We start from the raw sequence: 18,384 nt of genomic DNA, 5'->3' as shown, positions 1-18,384 counted from the left end.
TTCTTGGGGTTCTGGTGGACCTCAGGTTGCACAGGATAGGACTATACTTTCATAAGTGTTAATGGAGTGATTGTGTGAGTGCAGAATTGTATGTGGCTGATCACATTGCTGAGAGGGTTTAGAATTATTTGAATGCTAGTGGATTGGTGTTTCGTGTAATCCTTGAGTAACGGTTATAATATATTGTATAGGTCGATAAATTAGATAAATTGTTCAAGTTGTGATTTTCTCAGAGCAGTACTATCTGTGTGCTGTGTTCCCTTGTCTCACTATATCCTCTCTTCCACTGCCCATGTGTCCATCTTGTATTTACGGGTATTGCTTCTCAAGATGATGAGTGCTTCCTACAACGATTGGAAGAGTTTTACAGTGCAGCAATCTCGAATTGCGTAGCCCATTAGACTCTGACAGGCACAGTCATTTCTATTAATGTGGTTTTATCTGAAAGAGGTTCTTTTTTTGGGGGGAGGGTACTGCATACTTCCTCTGGTTCAAATTAGGGTTCCTACAATGGTGTTTTGAATTGTTGTTATTGTTTGCTACAACAAGTATTCCAGATGTGGATATTACTCCGGCCACATGCACCAGCTTTATCCAAGTTCTTTCTGTAGACTTCTAGACCGTGTGCAAACATCTTTAAAACTGGGTTGTCACCCTTCAGGAATGAGAAGAGCATACACCTCAGCAAGCAATCAGCTAGAAAAGGATATTGATGGGGAGTGGCTATGTGCCAACACATTGAGGCAGCCCCGTAGCTGCCAGGGAATAATTCCTCACCCTTCTGTCAAGATCCGTAAAGTGTCACTACAAACAGGTGTGACGGGTCTACATTGAGCGTTTGCGGTCAATCTCGGCATGGAACAGAGGCGGAGGTGTGTGGACTCGACAGAGACCCGGAGGCCTTGTGGCGGTTGGAGAAAGGCTGGCTGGGCAGAGGTGCGCGGAGTGAGACGAGGGGGGCAATCAGTGATGTTCCTGTGTGGTACCCCTGGACGACAGAAGGTGCCACACTGCCAGAGTCCGCAAAGAGAAGCCGTTGTGCCCGATGCGGAGATCCTGCTGAGAGTGGGCATTGAGTGAAGGAGGAGGACGGGGCCACATTGCAGGTCTAGTGCGGAGACCGCAGTGAGAAGGAGAAAAGCGGCGGCCTGGCTTGGGGTCCTCTGCACAATGGCACATATGCTACCAGAGGTGGAGTGACATTGCGAGGCCCAGAGGAGGAGCAGAGGCCGGTGTGCTGCAGACCACGTGCAGAGCCACAGACATGCAGCGGCTGGGCGACTCCGATGGCTTGTGCTCCTGGGGTGTTGCCAAGGGATAGGAGGAGGCGTTGGCTGGTGGTGGCAAGGTGCAAGAGAACAGCAGTTCGGTGAGAGGCCTGAAGCCATTACAGGCTGCAAAAGGCCATTAATGGATCCAGCAAGTACTGGCTGAGAAGACAGACTGAAGCAGTATGTGGGACCACGATCTGCCCTGGTTAGAGCGAGACAGACGCTGATCCACGTTGGGGAGCCTGAATAGACAGCAAGCTCGCCATGCCCTGGGCCGAGGTTGTCCATGCTGAGGCCGCAAGAGTGGAGAGAGCGGTGCCATATGAGTGTGGGGCCTGGGTTAAGAACACCCCCCCTCCCTTGCCGGATCTGCCAAGAGGAGAGGTAGCTTTTGGTAGGGCCCTCATTTGCTCACCTCACACACTGTCTGGGAGATGCCGATGAGGGATCATTTGTAAGGTACAGCCTCTTCACCAACAATCACCCCTGCTGAACATTTGGGGCTTATTGGCCTCGACACAGACCTACGTAAAGTGCTGCGCTGTAGACAGGGATTGTTGGAGTAGAGTGGCATAGAAGGACATGGTCAGGAATCATGGGCCTAAAACCACACACTCAAATAATCTCGACAAATACGCTGTAGTGATGCCTGCCATTGGCGGGGCATAGCAGGGCACGACCGAACTTAAACCACTGGCTGGCCAGCCTGATCAGTCCAACGAGGAGCCATCCTTCAGGGAAATAATGGCCGCCATCCAAGCACTGCGGAACACAATCAAGCCAAAATTGGACGCAGTCATCACAGTCGTCAACCTCCTGAGGACAGACTTTGGTGATATCTCAGAAAAAGTGAAGACAGAGGAATCCCAGATCAGTGGACTACAGTTCAAGATGAAGAAACTTGAGGAGCAGGTCCAAACCCTGACCAAACAGAATGCCATTGTGCCATCATTACGGCCAAACTGGAGGACCAGGAAGGGCGGTCCAGAAGAAACAACATTCGAATGATGGGGTACCAGAGGGGGCGGGAGTGCCCAGTGTCGATCTCTACGTGGAAGACCTAATCCTTAATACCCTACGCCCTAAGAGACTGTCTAAGTTCTTCTCAATTGAGAAGGTCAGCCGATCATTGAGCCCCCGACCGAAACCAGGAGCGCTCTCCACGCACCATTATAGCAAGAATCTTCAACCATAGAGAACGGGATGCAATCCTTCAAGCGACTTGCGTGCATGGAGACCTACGCATCGACAATGCAACCATAAGACTCTGTCTGGATTTCACCCTACAGGTGCCAAGACAGAGACAGTTTTCAAGGAGTCTAACGAGCACTGAGAAAGAAAAGAAGATTAAATACATGATGCAGCCAAGCTTTGTATCATTTCTGAGGACAAGACGAGGCACTTTGACTCCCCATAGCAGGCGTGGAACTTGATTGAGGGCTGGTGCACTGTGGGGCGGAAAGGGGCAAAGACTGGGTGCCAGGAGATCGATTGGGACTCTGAACGTCATGCCTCTCCGAGACGACAGCGGCTCCAGCAGTCGGATACAGACATTGTTATGTTAACTGTTCAAGTTTGTTTGCTCATCTGCAGAAGGTTTTAATGCACTGGGGTTGGTTGACAGGCGATAGGGCAGGTGGCAACACTAAGCAGATTATGGAGGGATGGGGGCCCTGGAGAAACAGAACAGTTGTTCATGGTTGTTTGTGGTACAAATTAACTCAACACCTGGACCTGGAAGGTTAATGGTCTGGGTAACAAGATAAAATTGACGTTAGTGCTTCAGCATCTGTGCAAACACTCCACTGACCTTCTCCTATTCCAGTAGAAACACCTAAGGGGAAATCAATTTAGAGCTCTAAGCAGATGTGGCTATAAGCTGATCGTCCACCACACCTAGTGCCCTCACACCCACAGCACCCTACGGCAGCAACAGAAGATCTCTGCTATAGAGCCCCTTCATGGGTGCCCGTAGGGTATTGCACCGCCAACCCGACGAGGAGCAAGTCCATATGATGAAGCATGACACCTAGCTTGCTGGGTGTGTGAGGACTCTAGTTCCGATAAGGAGGATTCCCCTCCTTTGTGCCTCCACTTACGTTGGTTCATCCACCCTCTCCTCTGGGGACCTGTGTACTCTCTTTTGTTTTCTAAAAAGATGGAAGTGCCATGTGGGCTTACACTGAAATCTACAATACGGAGCATGTCAGCACACACAGTAGGCCTTTTGGTACATTACCTAATTTTTGTGTTAATCATTTTACTGGCATTTAGCAATCAAGAAAATAAAAATTATATACATTGAGAGAGATATTCACACTGCCATATCCAATGTAAATGTTTCCATTGCAGTGTATTGATTAAGCAACATTAACTCTTGCTTTAACTCCAAAACTTATTTTCCTAGTTACAGGTCTAGCAACCAAGAGTCAAAGACAACAAATAGCATAGGCTTACTTCCAAGGCCCCTCGCTCCCTAATCCCACCAACTACAGGAGGGCTCTGTGTTCAAGAAATCATATCAATGGAGAATACTTCACACGAGAGGGAGAGAAACTAAAATACAGAATTTGAAACCCGGTAGTGAATTTAACAAGATATGTGCATGTGCAGTACATATGAATAAATGGCAGGATATTACTTCAACTGGGTAATTGTTCTATAGAATTTTACATTTGTAGCAATCCAAAAATATAATTTAATGTGTGGACAACACGACTAAGTATTACATGTAGCATTGTAGCATAGAAAAATTTATGAATTAAATCAATGTATGAATTTACAGGCATCAAACACACCATTTATGCTTTTTTTTAAAAAATTAAGACAGATATCAAATTATTTTGAGCATGACAAATTTGAACGTTCAATAAAAAAACCACTGAGTTACTCACCTCATCACTTTCCACAAGGTTTTCAAACTGTGAAGAAAATTGAAACAAACATTGGATTTATTATTTAATAATTAGCAAACCACGCATAACAAGACTGAGTAAATAAAGTCAATTTCACTGGGCTGGCTTTAGATTGCAAAATTGTTAGACAAATTGTAACATTAATTAAGAAACCTGTTTATAGATATATATCTTATGAACAAAAAGTTAGCTATATATTACATAAAAAGTGAATATGTTCAGATCTACTGAATCACAGGGTCGAAGTTTAAAACTGGGTTTCCAAGCGTGCATGATTATAGATACATGTATTCCTTTCTATCAAACTAATGTCGTCACTGTTGTGTGCCACAGACATTCCCTGGCACTTTGCAACTGGGCATGCACATCCACCGACCGGCCATCTTTGTAACTGGACAAAGCAAGGCTTTTAGTTCTAATAAGCTGACCGTCTCCAACCAAACCAAAAAGGGGGGCAGCATACCTCTTCTGGATTAGCATTGCATCAGTGGAAATACTTTATATTGCTTCGAAACCATGCCGTTTTTATCGTATTTTCCTATATTACACATCCTAAGGCTTATCATACGACAGCTGTATTGTTAGAGGTTCCCTTCAAATGTGTACGTTTGCTTTACATGTACAGTCTGTAATTCCCCTAGTGTCCCTTTCTTTTCTGCCCCCCAATTACATTGTATTAACTAGGTCAACCAGCATGAGAATTCGTAACATTCCTTCCCTTGGGAAGAAGTTATAATCAAATGTGTGGGTAAGACTACGATTCGCAGCACACATCCTACATCAACCGTGTGGACTAAGGGACTGATTCAGAGTTCGGCCGATGGATTACTTCATCACAAAAGTGATAGATATCCTGTCCGTCTTATTACAAGTGCTATTGGATAACATGGAAAACAGGATATCTGTCATGTTTGTGATAGACTAACCCTCCAACAAACTCTAAATCAGACCCTAGGTCTTGGGAGGGACACTTGTGAGCCGGTTCTTGGTAGATGAACAAATTTGAAGAATTGCAGTCTAAGATGACATGTTAGGGTCAGGCGTCCCTTGTACAAGTAAGTTAGAGCAGGCCCCATGTAATTTCAAGTTCCATGTACTGACTGGACATTAATTTTAGGATTCCCTTCACTGCCAAGACATTCCACAGTCTCAGTTGCCATTGTGAGATAGGCGGAGGGCATTTATTTTTTCAATGTAAAGCCAATGTAATGTTAAACACCCCCAATCAATTCCACATAAATAGGCGATCTGTCTTTGTTTGGAGTTCCAAGAGAGGTGAATAAGGGAGGCCCAACAGGGCAACATGCCATGTCCGTGGTGGCGGGATATCCCAGAACCGTATACACGCTGCCAAAATCTCTGCCCTGAATGGCTTATTGAGGGGGCAGTCTCACCAAATACGTCTTAAGTCTCCCAGCAAATTACACCCTCTCAGAAAACACTTGTTTGGGTAAAAGATGTATGTAGCTTCACCAGGGGAGAGATACCAATTGAATAATATTTTATAGGGAACCTCCCTTGCCAGGATGCTAAGTGAGTTTTTCATTATGTCATACCTTAGTCATTACTATTAGGTCTCCCCCACCTCCTGAGCCTGGCCTTAGTTTAATACACTTTATAAGTGCGGGATGGGGCAGCCTCTATAATTATGTTGTATCGGGTAGAGATTGTAATTTTCAAACCACCTGCCAATTTCACAACTCGCACGTTTCAACAGTCAATAAGCAATTCCCATAAAAAATATCAGAGGGTGAAAAACATTTTTTTGTAATGCTACCCCAAGCAATTGTCAGTGGTTAGACTATTTGCAAGCATTCCTCTCATCACCTCTTGTGTATCTGATGTAACACTGGAAGTGGTCAAGAGTATGCCCGTTTGTGGGCCCTACACCCGCTGCACCACACGATCCAAGTTATACCTGGCAAATAAGGCTGAAACCGGTTTGGGAATGCTTGTGTTCCCATCGGGCAGTTCAGGTGTTCCCATGAGGAGCAGGGAGAGTATTGATTTACATAAGGCAGGTCTCTATCTATAGTTCAAGTTCAAGTTCAAAAATTTGTATAGCGCGCTAGTCACCCAGAGGGTCTCAAGGCGCTTGAGGGAGGGAGGTGCTTTACTTATCGAATATCCAAGTTTTTAGTTGCTTTCTGAAGGAGAGGTGATTCTGTGTAAGGCGGAGGTGGGTGGGGAGAGAATTCCAGGTTTTGGCCGCTAAGTAGGAGAAGGATCTTCCCCCCATGGTGGATCTGTGGATGCGCGGAATTGCGGCGAGGGCTTGATTGGACGATCGTAGTTGGCGGGGGGGGTGTAGAAGGATAGTCTATAGTGGCACAGTGGTTGAGAAAGGCAGAGTTAGAATGCCACCCCAAGAGAAGGCCTGTGTTTAGACTATTTGCAAGCATTCCATCCATAACCTTTTCAGTGTTTGATGAAAGCAGGGTGGGCCTGGATGGGGGTGTACTTTGAGGGAAATATGGTTACGTTCAAATTTCTTGCTAGGGCATCTTAGACGGTCAGTGGTACTCATGAGGGTGCTAAAGTAGATCAATACTACGGGTATCGTTTTTTTTCTTGATTTCTCAATCAGGTGAACTGTGCAGCAGAAATATTGTGTGAATGCTAGACTTTTCGAAGCCCAACTTGTTGCGGTGTATTAAGTGAGAAACAAGGGATTCTAATCCAGGTCCAACAATCTTTGTATACAGATTTACATCAATGACAATAAGAGCTATTGGCCTAGATCAAGCACAAAGTATAAGGACTTTATCTGGTTTCGGGAACAGGGAGACATTAGCTCAAAGGGGTCATTGTGCCCTCTTTTGTGATGAGAGATGGAAAAAATTTCAGTAGATTATAAAATATATTTAAAAAAGACAATTTCGCGTTTATTTCCATTTATTAATTTTGCCATAGCATGAACTGTTTCCTTGTGTGCATAGCAGCAGCTGATGAACCAGTTGGCTGAGTAGACTTTGGGAGATATGGGTTCCTTGGGTATGTTGAGTGGCGGGGCACTGGGTCTTGTTTGTGGAGGGGGAATAGAGCAAGCGAAACAAAAAGAGTCAGCAGCATTGGGCTGCGGGCTATAAATTAGGGATGGGAAATTAACTGTGGTTAACACACTCTTAATGTAGATTTAATTACAAGTAAGGCTTTGAGAAGCAGGCACTAAGGCATAACGTTAACATTGTGCTAGGCACTCCACCGAAGATGATGCCATGACTGAGGGCGAATAATGAATGGCACAGGACCTTTGCTCCAACAGTGTTATATTTTTTCGGTCAATTTTCCATTTTTATTTATTTGAGAAGTTTTATATACTGCAAACATTAAATGTAAAACATTCATCCGTGTGTGACCATAATGCTCTAATACCAATATAGTCCTTCTATTGAAAGCTCTGTGGACCGGAAAGGCCCTCAAACGGGTATAAGTTGTCCATTAAAAAACACAATTATTTTCAGTTTTTCATCAAGGTGCACAAAACTTAATATTAAACACTCATTCGTTCAATGGTAAATGAACCTCCTACCTCTACGGGAAGCACAAGGTTAAGAGAAATAACTCTACTAGAACAAGGATACTGTTTGTTGTAAGTGGAAATGCATATCTTATTATCACTTCTACTAACAGCTGTTTTAAATTTGTGCAACATGCGTGCATTTTCACATTAAAGGAACAGAGAACAACGCTTTTTACAGAGTACATTAATTTTCATATTAGCGCTATACTAGTATCGTATTTCGTTCTGAGATTTATACACGTTTTCAAATTATGAAAACAAATAATTCATATTAGATATAGTCTAGTAGGAGAAGAAAGAAAATCAAATCATTTCCGAATCTAAATAACCACAGTACATGCATCTTGCTTTCATATTTGAGAGAGCGCAAACTGAGATAAATGTATGAGTACATCACACTTACTTATAGTAAGCACAAGTCATGATGAGAAATGCCATGAGTGCTAATAGTATCTGAAATTATATTCTAAAGGTATAGCTAATATAGAGATTTAAGTAGAAGTGGAACTAATACAGAAATGTGTGACATTATATGATTTTATTAGACGTGATTATTTTGAATCTATGTCGTGTAGCTGTTAACACATAAGATGGTCTGTGGTAAAACGCAGAACGTGGTAGGCCTCAGGGCCAGAGCTGGAGCTAAAAGGGAAGGTGTTTCTTTTCACGACACAGATTGTTTAACGTTTTTGGTCATTGCATTAATGGGCCATGATTTAGAGTAATGTTTTCTAAATAATAGAATAAGAGTTTTAACATGCTTTAATTAAATGAAGAAATTGAATGCTATAATCATAATGTGAAATATTGTAGGCCTGAAATGTTTTAGCATTAATTTACACGTACATGTCTGGGCTGAGAAATGTTGCAAGCCTTTTTTAGAAGTCTATGAGAGTTGGGTTCTTGGCGGCAGATATCTGTCTGCAACAGGAAAGGGGGGATCCAATTATAAGTGAATGAATAGAGGTCTGTTCAGTAGACGGCCCAGACATGGAGGAGGGTTCTGGAATGTTTAAGGGGTATCAGCGGGCCGGAGAAGAGACTGAGAAGCAAGGTCAACTCTAACGTCTGAGGCCCAATACAAAGCATCATGGAAAAAGCCTGAAGTTGCACCACGTGAGAGGCGTTTCGCAAGGGGCGTCTCAAATGTTGTTGACTGTTTTGTATTAGGGACAGCACCCCTGGGTGGAGTTAGAGCAGAGACCTGAGGACCCTTTAGAGAGCGGATGGGTAGGCAGTGAGGGGTCATGACTGGAGAACTTTAGGTTTTCACCAAGAGACTTAGAGTGGGTGACTTCCCTTGGGGGTCATTCATTGCTGACACCTTTGTTAGGTTGGGATTTGGTTAAGTAGGGATACCATCTAGAACAGGGTAGGGACGCCTAACCTGTGTTTGTTTTCCTCCAACCTAAATGAAGGAGAGATATGCGTCTATGCTGATAGCTTTGCTATTTTTAGAACTTGTGTTAGTGATTTCTGTTGCTCGTTTGAGGGCTTTTCGAGAGCACATGTATGTAATTGGACCTGTGTATCTCGTGAATCTCATTTTGAGATGCTTGTATTTGCAGCTCATTATATCTTTACAATAAACTTTTGAAACCTAGAAGTTGTCCGTGATCTTTAAGAGTAGAGTCCTTTATTGGGTGAACTAACTTGCAGATAGGTGTACTGTTTCCTTCCAAGACAGGCAATAAAGGTTCAGTCGACCAGATCGAGGTTTGGATCAATAGATATAAGGTATCGATCAAAATCTCGCCCTTTCAGTTGGTAGCTATAGAGGATGGTTGCCTTCTTGAGGACGGTGACCTAGGCCAGGTTAGCTTACCCCAAGGCCCCTAGAAATCGATGATCGGAAGAACAGCCCGCAGATGAAGATCCGGATGACGTGAGACAGAAAAGCAGCAGTATCGGTCGAGAGTGAGTATAAAGGGTTATGCGTGTTAGATTGCGGTGTTTTTGTATTGTATCTATGTTGTAATGTCTGGCGGAGTTGAATGTCTGTAGAGTGACTGTGGAACAGGTTGTGAGCGCGCGCAACCGGTGGAAATCTTAAGTTCAAGGAGAGCTTAAGTGGTTCGGGTGTATCGGACACCCAGAGTAATTGTCAACTAGTGTGAAGGGGGTCATGAGGTACCATTGATCACCCGAGAGACCGAGATAGGGGGAACGTAAGAGTGAGTGCGTGAGTAACGGACGCTGGTCGGAAGTTACTGTGTGTGTAAGTAACCTATCAGAGAGACGATAGACATCTCGTCAGTTGTGTTGACAATTACAGATAGACTGTGGACGTACAGTCGAGAGAAGTGACCGCTTGGTCGGAAGTAGTCATTTTTCAGTGTATGAATGGGACGCATGCATAACCGGGAGACGAGTTGAGAAAGGAGGGGTGCTGCTGCGAAGCGGAGAAAAGAGACGTCAGGTGGTGTCGCGCAGTGATTGGCTGACCGGAGAAAGACCGCGCTGTGATAGGCCAAGCTAGCAAAGCCGCGACAGGATTGGTGGATTGTCATCAGGAAGTAAACAGAGTAGCGAGGCTGAATTTTGTGCGCATAATTATGAAGTGTTTTAAATGGTTGAAAGCGCTGTTTAAGAAAGAGAGGCGAGGATCGTATGAAGGGGAAGAAGCCCCGCCGGAGGGTACGCCAGCTCGTTATATGGCAGTAAATGTTGGGTTGCATACGATCCTTTGGATATCAGAGTGGAGTAAGATTACTGAAGGAAATGAGGAACTGACGTTCCCGAAGTACGGGACGTTCAGATTAGAGGTGTTACATCGATTGAAATCAGTCATGACCTCAAAGAGACCCTTGCCTAGACCAACCCAGTTTGAAGCCCTTGAAGCATGGCTTAGGGCAGCGCATGAAAGGAATATGAACAGACGGCAAGAAAGGGTGAAACGCTCGGTAAGGGCAGTACAGGATGCCAGGTGGGATGCGGATGCTAAAAGATGGAGAGTGCATAATTTGGAAATAAATAAACTGTACCCAGTGTTAGAGGCGCCAGTAAATAAAAGCCCCCTAGAAGAAGATGATGAGAGCGAAACAGAGGACAGCCTGATAAACAGATTACTGACAGACAGGCCACCCCCGTATAATAGAGCAGGGGGAGAGGTCGAGAATACTGAAGGAGAAAAGGGGGGCAATGCAGGAGAGCATAGACCGCTTCCCAGTTCAGAGTGGGATCCTGAGCCAAAGAAAGAGTTGCTCCAGCCTAGTCAGGTGCAACAGGTAGTCGGTAGGTTTGTGGTACAAAGAGCGCCGGAAACGGAAAGCGCCACATCCTACCCATTACCAGATGCACTACAGGTACCTGTTACCATAGGTCCTATAATATCGATATATGACCAAGAGAGAGCAAAAGGGGAAGAACGGAAACGGAAAGACAGAGAAAGAGCAGAGCAGGCAAGGAGGAACGATACCACTAATTCCCCAAGTCAGATGCCGATACCCAGAGAGTGGAGCACCCCGATGCACACAGAAGGGGACCCAGGAGGAGATCCTGGGGGCCCTAGATGGCCAATGGATCTGAGGGGATCTGGACGAAGATCCTTTCAAGAGCTAAATGAGTACATGAAGCAGTGGGATGAGGCAGTGAAGGCTCAAAAGTGCATCAATGCTGCAGAAGCAGAAAGGGAAAGTCAGGACAGCAGAGCACGAACTCACTGCGGGGCTGAGGAGAGTAGCCCGGAGTGGGACTGTAGAGGGAGTAGGGGAGTCACCCATTGGGCCCGGAGTGGAGGTAGAACAGACCTGGAAAACGGGGGCCCCGGGAATGGAGGGGTGGCGTGCCCAATACTCAGTGAAGGGGAGAGGAGAGCGCAAGAGTACAGGAACAGCTTTAAGTGTCCACACTGTGTGCCTGGCACCAGAGAACAGAATGGGAGTTGTGAGAGGTCGCACCATAGTCCCTGTGATGACAGAAATGAGCGCAGCCCAGGGAATATGGGGAACCAGGAAGGATCGTATCGGATACTGAGCGATACGAGGCAAAGGGAGTGTAGCGACCAGAGGGAAAATAACAGAGAGATGTGCGGTGAGAGGAGAGAAGAAGAAGAGAGTGGGCAGAGAGAGAGTAGGGATAACAGGCCCGTGTTCCATCACCTTCCTAGATCGGATGGCCGAGCATGGGACCTGGAGAGATGGGAGCGAGGGAGGCCACCCATTAACTCTCCTGAGCCCAAACGCAGAGCTCGAAGTTGGGATGGTAGGGAGATCAGTGAGCCCCCTTCAAAAGACATATTGCGAGCTGAGATAAAAGCCAAGAGACTTGATGTCTCCAGCTTAAGGTCAGATCTGGATGACATGGTAGATGGTACCCTGCCTTTAGAAAGAATGGAAATGTATGAACAGGATGAAATACTGTATATGGCAAAGGACATCACACGAAAGGCGAGAGCAGTCCATGAGAAGTTAGTCGAACTAGCAGGCAAATATATGGTGGACTTGTCAAGAACCAAAGCATTACAGGGTAACCACAGGCTACATTACTCAGATCGAGATCTAGATGAGAGGAGAACGATTGGGCTGAAAACACACATAAGGGAACTGATTACTGGAATAAGGACATGGAGGGCACTAGATAAATGGGAAGAGAGGTGGTCCAAGAAAGGGACCGGCAGAAGAAGCATGATTGGTATAACACCAGGACAGCAGGGAATAGAAGCTTACCCTTTGCGTGAAGTTGCCAATGGGAACTATGTACATGTCCCTTGGAGTAGGGGAGATTTAGCTGCTTTTACCACATCTTTCCCCAAGTTACGAGAGAGCCCCGTGGAGTGGTACAAGCAAGTCGAGAGGTTTGTAAAGATCTCAAAAGTCCTATGGATAGATCTGAACACGTTGTTTGACATTGTAGTACCAGGAGATCTGTGGACAGCATGCAAGGTTAGCGCTGAGTGGCCCACAACGGAGCCAGAGAGAGATGCTAGGACTAATGGGCCGTCCGAGATCGTGATGGCAAAATTCGAGAGAGTGATGACTTGGCTGAAAGAAAAAGTGCCAATGCAAGACATAGATTGGGTCAGAATAGACAGAACGAGACAGGAACCCAAAGAGACAGTCCATGAATATTACGAGAGATTGCTGAAGGCGTTTAAACAGTATAGCGGCTTGGATGTAATGGATCCAAAGGACATAGGGCAATTCGTGTCCAAGTTCGTCCTGGGACTGAGACCGGATATTAGTTTAATGATTCAGCAACACTCGATTTGTTGGCAAAGTAGACCCCTAGATGAAATACTGAGATATGCCAGGTACTGCTGTGATGAGGTAGACTCCAAGGCTAAGAAACTAAAAGAGAAGCTGATGGTGGTACAATTGCAGGCAGCAGGAAAGGGGGGACCGCAACAACAGCAGCAAGGGACAGGTACAGGAGGTAAGAAGCAGTACAGTCAGAACAAGGGTAATGAGGAGAGTACTACCTTCAGACCCAGAGTAGACATAGCTACCTTGAAGAAAACGACTAGGTGCCACCAGTGCAACGAGTTGGGGCATTGGAAACGCGAGTGCCCTTACAATGTAGAAATCGGAGAGCAAGAGATAGAGGAGGAAGAGGTCCAGAGCGCACCTATGAGAGGGGCGACGCCATACCAAGGAAAGGTGCTCAAAGGGGGGGGGCTCCTCCCCGAGCCCAGTTCCCGCAACCTCCTCGAGTAGGGAGTATGGGTAAGACCTATAGACAAATGCCCCTGTTTGTGGAAGGTGAAGAGTGCTATTATGTGGACCCATTAACCGGACAGAGAGTGGAAAGAGAAGACTGCATCCTTGGGGCAGCCTTAGAGGTAGATCAGAGGGGACCCTATGTTGAAGCAGAAGTGGCAGGGTGCCCTACGACATTTCTGGTGGACACAGGAGCCACTAGATCCACGATCAGATCAGCTGCAGTTCCAGACCTGCCCATGTCTGGAGAGACCATACAGGTGGTAGGGGTCGCAAACAGGAGAATAACCAGCCAATTGACAGAACCGGTACAGGTGAAAATAGGGAAGTACAGCGATGAGCACCAATTTGTGGTTTGCGATTCAAGCCCTGTGTGTCTGCTAGGAAGAGACCTGTTGTGCAAATTGAATTGTACTATATATTGTACACCCCAGGGAGTGGAGGTATTGACTAATGATGATGATGCAGATTTCAAAGTTGCAAACTCAAGAATATGTGTGGAGCTGTACCCTACTTTGACAGTAGACGAGCTTCCCTGGGATTTGAGAGAGACAGTGGCATCAGAGGTATGGGATTTCACTGGGGAAGAGATTGGATTGGTCAAAGGGGTGGACCCAGTGAAAATTGTAGTGAAACCGCATGCTGAGTTCCCAAGAACACCCCAGTATAAATTGACTCCAGAAACGATTGCAGGCATAAAACCCGTGATCGAGTCCATGATTAAACAGGGAATACTGAAAGAAATCGTGGGTAGTCCATGTAACTCCCCGATTATGGGTCTGCAGAAACCAAATGGGAAATTTCGGATAGTACAGGACCTGCGAAAGATTAATAACATAGTCGTTTCATGTTGTCCAGTGGTACCGAATCCATCAGTGATACTGTTTCAGATTCCATTCCAAGCTGAGTGGTTCACTGTGATAGATCTTTGTCAGGCTTTCTTTTCGATCCCTTTGGACGAAGATAGCCATTTTCTTTTCGCATTTAAGCTGGAAAATCGCGTCCTAACATGGTGTCGTATCCCTCAGGGGTATACAGAGAGTCCATCGATCTTTAACCAGCTTTTGAAGAAAAATCTTGAAAGTCTAGTGCTGCCCCAGAAGTCAGTTCTGGTCCAGTACATAGACGACCTCCTTGTGGCGTCAGAAACAGAAGAAGCTTGCAGGGAAGACTCCATTGCTTTGTTAAATCACCTAGCTGCTAATGGGCACAAGGTGTCCCCGGGAAAATTGCAGTACTGCCTGACAGAAGTGCAGTACTTGGGACACAGAATTGAGAAAGGCAAACGAAAAGTGTCACCAGACAGGATAGAGGCGATCATGAAAATGAACGCGCCTCAGACACAGAGAGAGGTCAGGATGTTCCTAGGGATGGTGGGTTATTGCCGACAGTGGATCGTGAACTTTTCACTGAAAGCAAAGCCCTTGCAAAAACTGACGCACAAAGAGGTGAGTGATCCGGTACCATGGGACAAAGACTGTTTGATGGCGTTCCTACAGTTGCGAGAGGACCTGTGTCGTGCTCCGGCATTGGGAATGCCTGATTACAATAAACAATTCTTTCTTTACTGTTGTGAGAGAGAAGGTTGTGCGTTGTCTGTGTTGGTCCAAATCCATGGGAATGCCCGTAGACCAGTTGCTTATTTCTCAGCTACTTTAGACCCAGTAGCCGCAGCGTTGCCCGGATGTCTCAAATCCGTTGCTGCAACGGGTGTCAGCATTGAGAGATGTGAAAATATTGTCATGGGGCACCCGTTAGAGGTGTGCGTGCCACATTCTGTTGAACTGTTGATGACCAGGACCAAAACACAGCATCTGACCAATAGCAGGCTCACGCGCTATGAGCAAGTTATTCTTGCTGCAGAGAACGTGACCCTCAAGAGATGCTCTGTTTTGAACCCTGCTACCTTAATGCCACTTCCAAATGATATTGAGGATGATGATGAATATACAGACCATGACTGTCTCGATGTGACTGAACTATGCACCAAACCCAGACCCGACATCGTAGATGAGCCACTGACCGACCCAGACGAAGTTTTCTTTGTCGATGGCTCATGTGTAAGAGACGAAGTTGGGCAGTTGAGAGCAGCTTATGCTGTTTGTACAATTGAAGGAGTTGTGGAAGCTGGGTGCCTGGAAGGAGTACACTCCGCTCAGGTAGCCGAGATTATTGCCCTGACACGTGCTTGCTTAGCAGGCAATCAAATTCGAGTCACCATCTACACCGACAGCCAATACGGGTTTGGGGTAGTTCATGATTACGGGCAGTTATGGTCTCAAAGAGGGTTCATGACTTCTTCAGGCTCTCCCATTCGCAATGGAGAGTTTGTGCGCCTGTTGTTAGAAGCATTGCAATGTCCAGCAAGTATCGCAGTTGTAAAGTGCATCGCACATACCAAAAATGAGGACTTTGTTTCGAAAGGCAATAGATATGCTGATGAAGTTGCGCGGTATTGCGCAGAACAAGGTTACTCTTTCACAGAGGTGGATGTGGGTGGAATAAATGTAAGAACTGAATTAGCCATGATATTGGAAACTGTTGATACTTGGGATGAATTGTCAACCATGCAAGAAAATGCTCCTGATTCAGAAAAGGAAACGTGGGAAAAGGCAGGATGTGTAATGGGTGAGACTCATTTTTGGGTCTCAGCAGACGGCAGAGCAGTGTTGCCCAATGAGATGGTGAGTCCAATGGCTAGACTCATACATGGTCCCGTACACTTAGGGAGAGATGCTATGCTGAGAGTGTTTAGACAGACTTGGTACAATCCTAAGTTTAGAATAGCAGCAGAAGCAGTGTGCCAGCGTTGTGTGACCTGCCAGCAGCTGAACGTAGGAAAAAGAACACCAGTTGCACTAAGTCACATAGGAAGGTCTGGAGGTCCATTCAACAGAATGCAGATAGATTTCATTGAAATGCCAAGATGCAACCGCCTCCGCTATGTCCTGGTGGTTGTTTGTGTGTTCTCCAGATGGGTTGAGGCATACCCTACACGTAGGTGCGACACCCTCACAGTGGCTAAGTTACTGCTTAGAGAACTTATCCCTCGGTTCGGGGTGCCGGCCTTTTTGGAATCAGATAGGGGAACACATTTTAACAGCGAGCTTGTGAAGATGATTTGTGTTGCACTGAATATAGACCAAAAGCTCCATTGCAGTTACCGACCAGAAGCCTCAGGAATTGTGGAACAAATTAATGGCACGATCAAGTCCAGAATAGCGAAAGTTTGCTCCTCAACGACCCTGAGTTGGCCTGATGCCCTGCCATTAGTCCTTATGAGTCTTCGTAGTACCCCAGACAGAAGAACAGGGTTGTCACCACATGAGGTGTTAATGGGGAGAGCAATGAGACTGCCATCTATTCCAGCTACTGCACTGTTAAATATCACAGATGATATGATCCTGGACTATTGTAAGGGGCTATCTGACGCCATGCGTTCTGTGTCCCTTCAGGTGCAGGCTGCAGAGGTTCCAGCGTGCCAGGGCCCTTGCCATGACCTGTATCCTGGGGACTGGGTCCTGGTGAAGAAACATGTGAGAAGAAGCTGCTTGGATATTCGTTGGCGTGGGCCCTACCAGGTCATCCTGATCACAAGTACAGCTGTAAAGGTGGGAGGCCTGCCCAACTGGATACACGCGTCGCATACGAAAAGGGTTCCAGCACCTCTGGAAACAGCTCCTCTCTCGGATGGACGTCCAGCTGAGGACCAAGAAGCCATAGAGGGGGCTAGCCAAGCTGTAGAGGTGCCAGTGGAAGCAGGGAACGAGTCTGACCAAGCTGAGGACGGTCAGTACAACAGCGAAACAGAAGACGCTACAGAAGGAGAAGACAGCTGGGAGTACGAGTCTGACCCTGACAGGTCTGAAAGAGAGCGAGAACAGACCAGAAGGAGAAGGAGTAGAAGGGCACGTGGAGAAGCAAATTGGCCGCAAAGAAGAAGTTCTAGCCTGAGGTCAACTCCAGAAGCAACCCTTCCTCCGATATCAGAAGACTCAGACCCAGAAGAAGGTGCTCAGGGCGCTGAAGCACCAGACCGAAGAAGGTCAAGAAGAGTGCGTGTGCCTAACAGAAGATACTCCACACCTGAGTGGACATATCTGGCGACAAATGTCTGTGAAACCGGAGACAGGGAGGATCCGAGCGGTGGTGGTGTCCAGTTCTGAGCCCATTATCACCGTGGAAATACAACTGTTGGTACCCGGTGTCGAACAAGAAGGGTCACTAACATTCGTGCTCCCCAGACCTCCCCGCCTCAGCAAGTTAAAACACATGTTTCTTACAGAATTGAAATTCCCCGACTTTGGTACCACGATAACAGCACATGAAGAGCATACTCTTCGCATGGAAATATTGAACTATGCTATTGAAGCTGCAACCACAAATCTAATAGTCGATTGTTAAAGGACTTTGTAAATAAAGCAAGCAGAAGAAAAGAAGATTACCTAGCGCCCAGGAAGCAGAGAATTTTAGGGAACACCTTGAGTTGATGGAGAAGGGCTAGGGTTGTCTTTTTGAACTGGGAAAGGACTTTTTGCGAAAAAGGCTGTCAGCCTCCAGCTGTGTGGATTCTAAAGACAAAAAAAGGATTGAAAGAGACTGTTAAGGAACGAGAGGAAAAGAATTTTTTGCAAAGAGAAAGGGAAAAGCTAGATTGTCTGACGAAATGGAGGCCGGCACCCCGAACCGCAGAGCTAAATGTATAATAGGTACACTAATAGTAGGAGTGATAATATTAATAGCTTTAGTGGTAACAATTTCTTATGTAAAGGGACATGAGGAAGAGGTAAAGGTAACTGATGCGAATTCTGTAGTAACACTTACACCCACTGTTGCAGGTGAGAAAAGGGAAAACACTCAAGAGAAAGCGTTATTGGCTGCAGAAGCCCGCAGGTTACATGTAGACGAGTCCCAAGGAGACTTTAGGTCAAATGCTTATGCTAAACTTTTGTATGAATACGTGGATGCCATGGAGGTTAAGGATTGCTACGTCTGCATGCAGTTGCCTGCGTCTGTAG

At 46.0% G+C, this 18,384-nt stretch overlaps 1 protein-coding gene across 2 annotated transcripts in view; it reads right to left on the bottom strand.

Annotated features, from left to right (window-relative positions):
- The window catches only part of AP1AR (adaptor related protein complex 1 associated regulatory protein), a 196,346-nt gene that overhangs the window by 114,607 nt on the left and 63,355 nt on the right, over window positions 1-18,384 (bottom strand). For both annotated transcript variants that reach the window (XM_078676066.1, XM_078676067.1), the window contains exon 3: window positions 4,166-4,192. In XM_078676066.1, the coding sequence (XP_078532192.1) occupies window positions 4,166-4,192 (27 nt within the window). The remainder of the gene's footprint in view (window positions 1-4,165; window positions 4,193-18,384) is intronic.

Source organism: Lissotriton helveticus, chromosome 2_1, assembly GCF_964261635.1.
Source record: "Lissotriton helveticus chromosome 2_1, aLisHel1.1, whole genome shotgun sequence".
Classification (NCBI taxonomy): Eukaryota; Metazoa; Chordata; class Amphibia; order Caudata; family Salamandridae; genus Lissotriton; species Lissotriton helveticus.
This window is presented reverse-complemented; position numbering and strand designations above follow the sequence as displayed.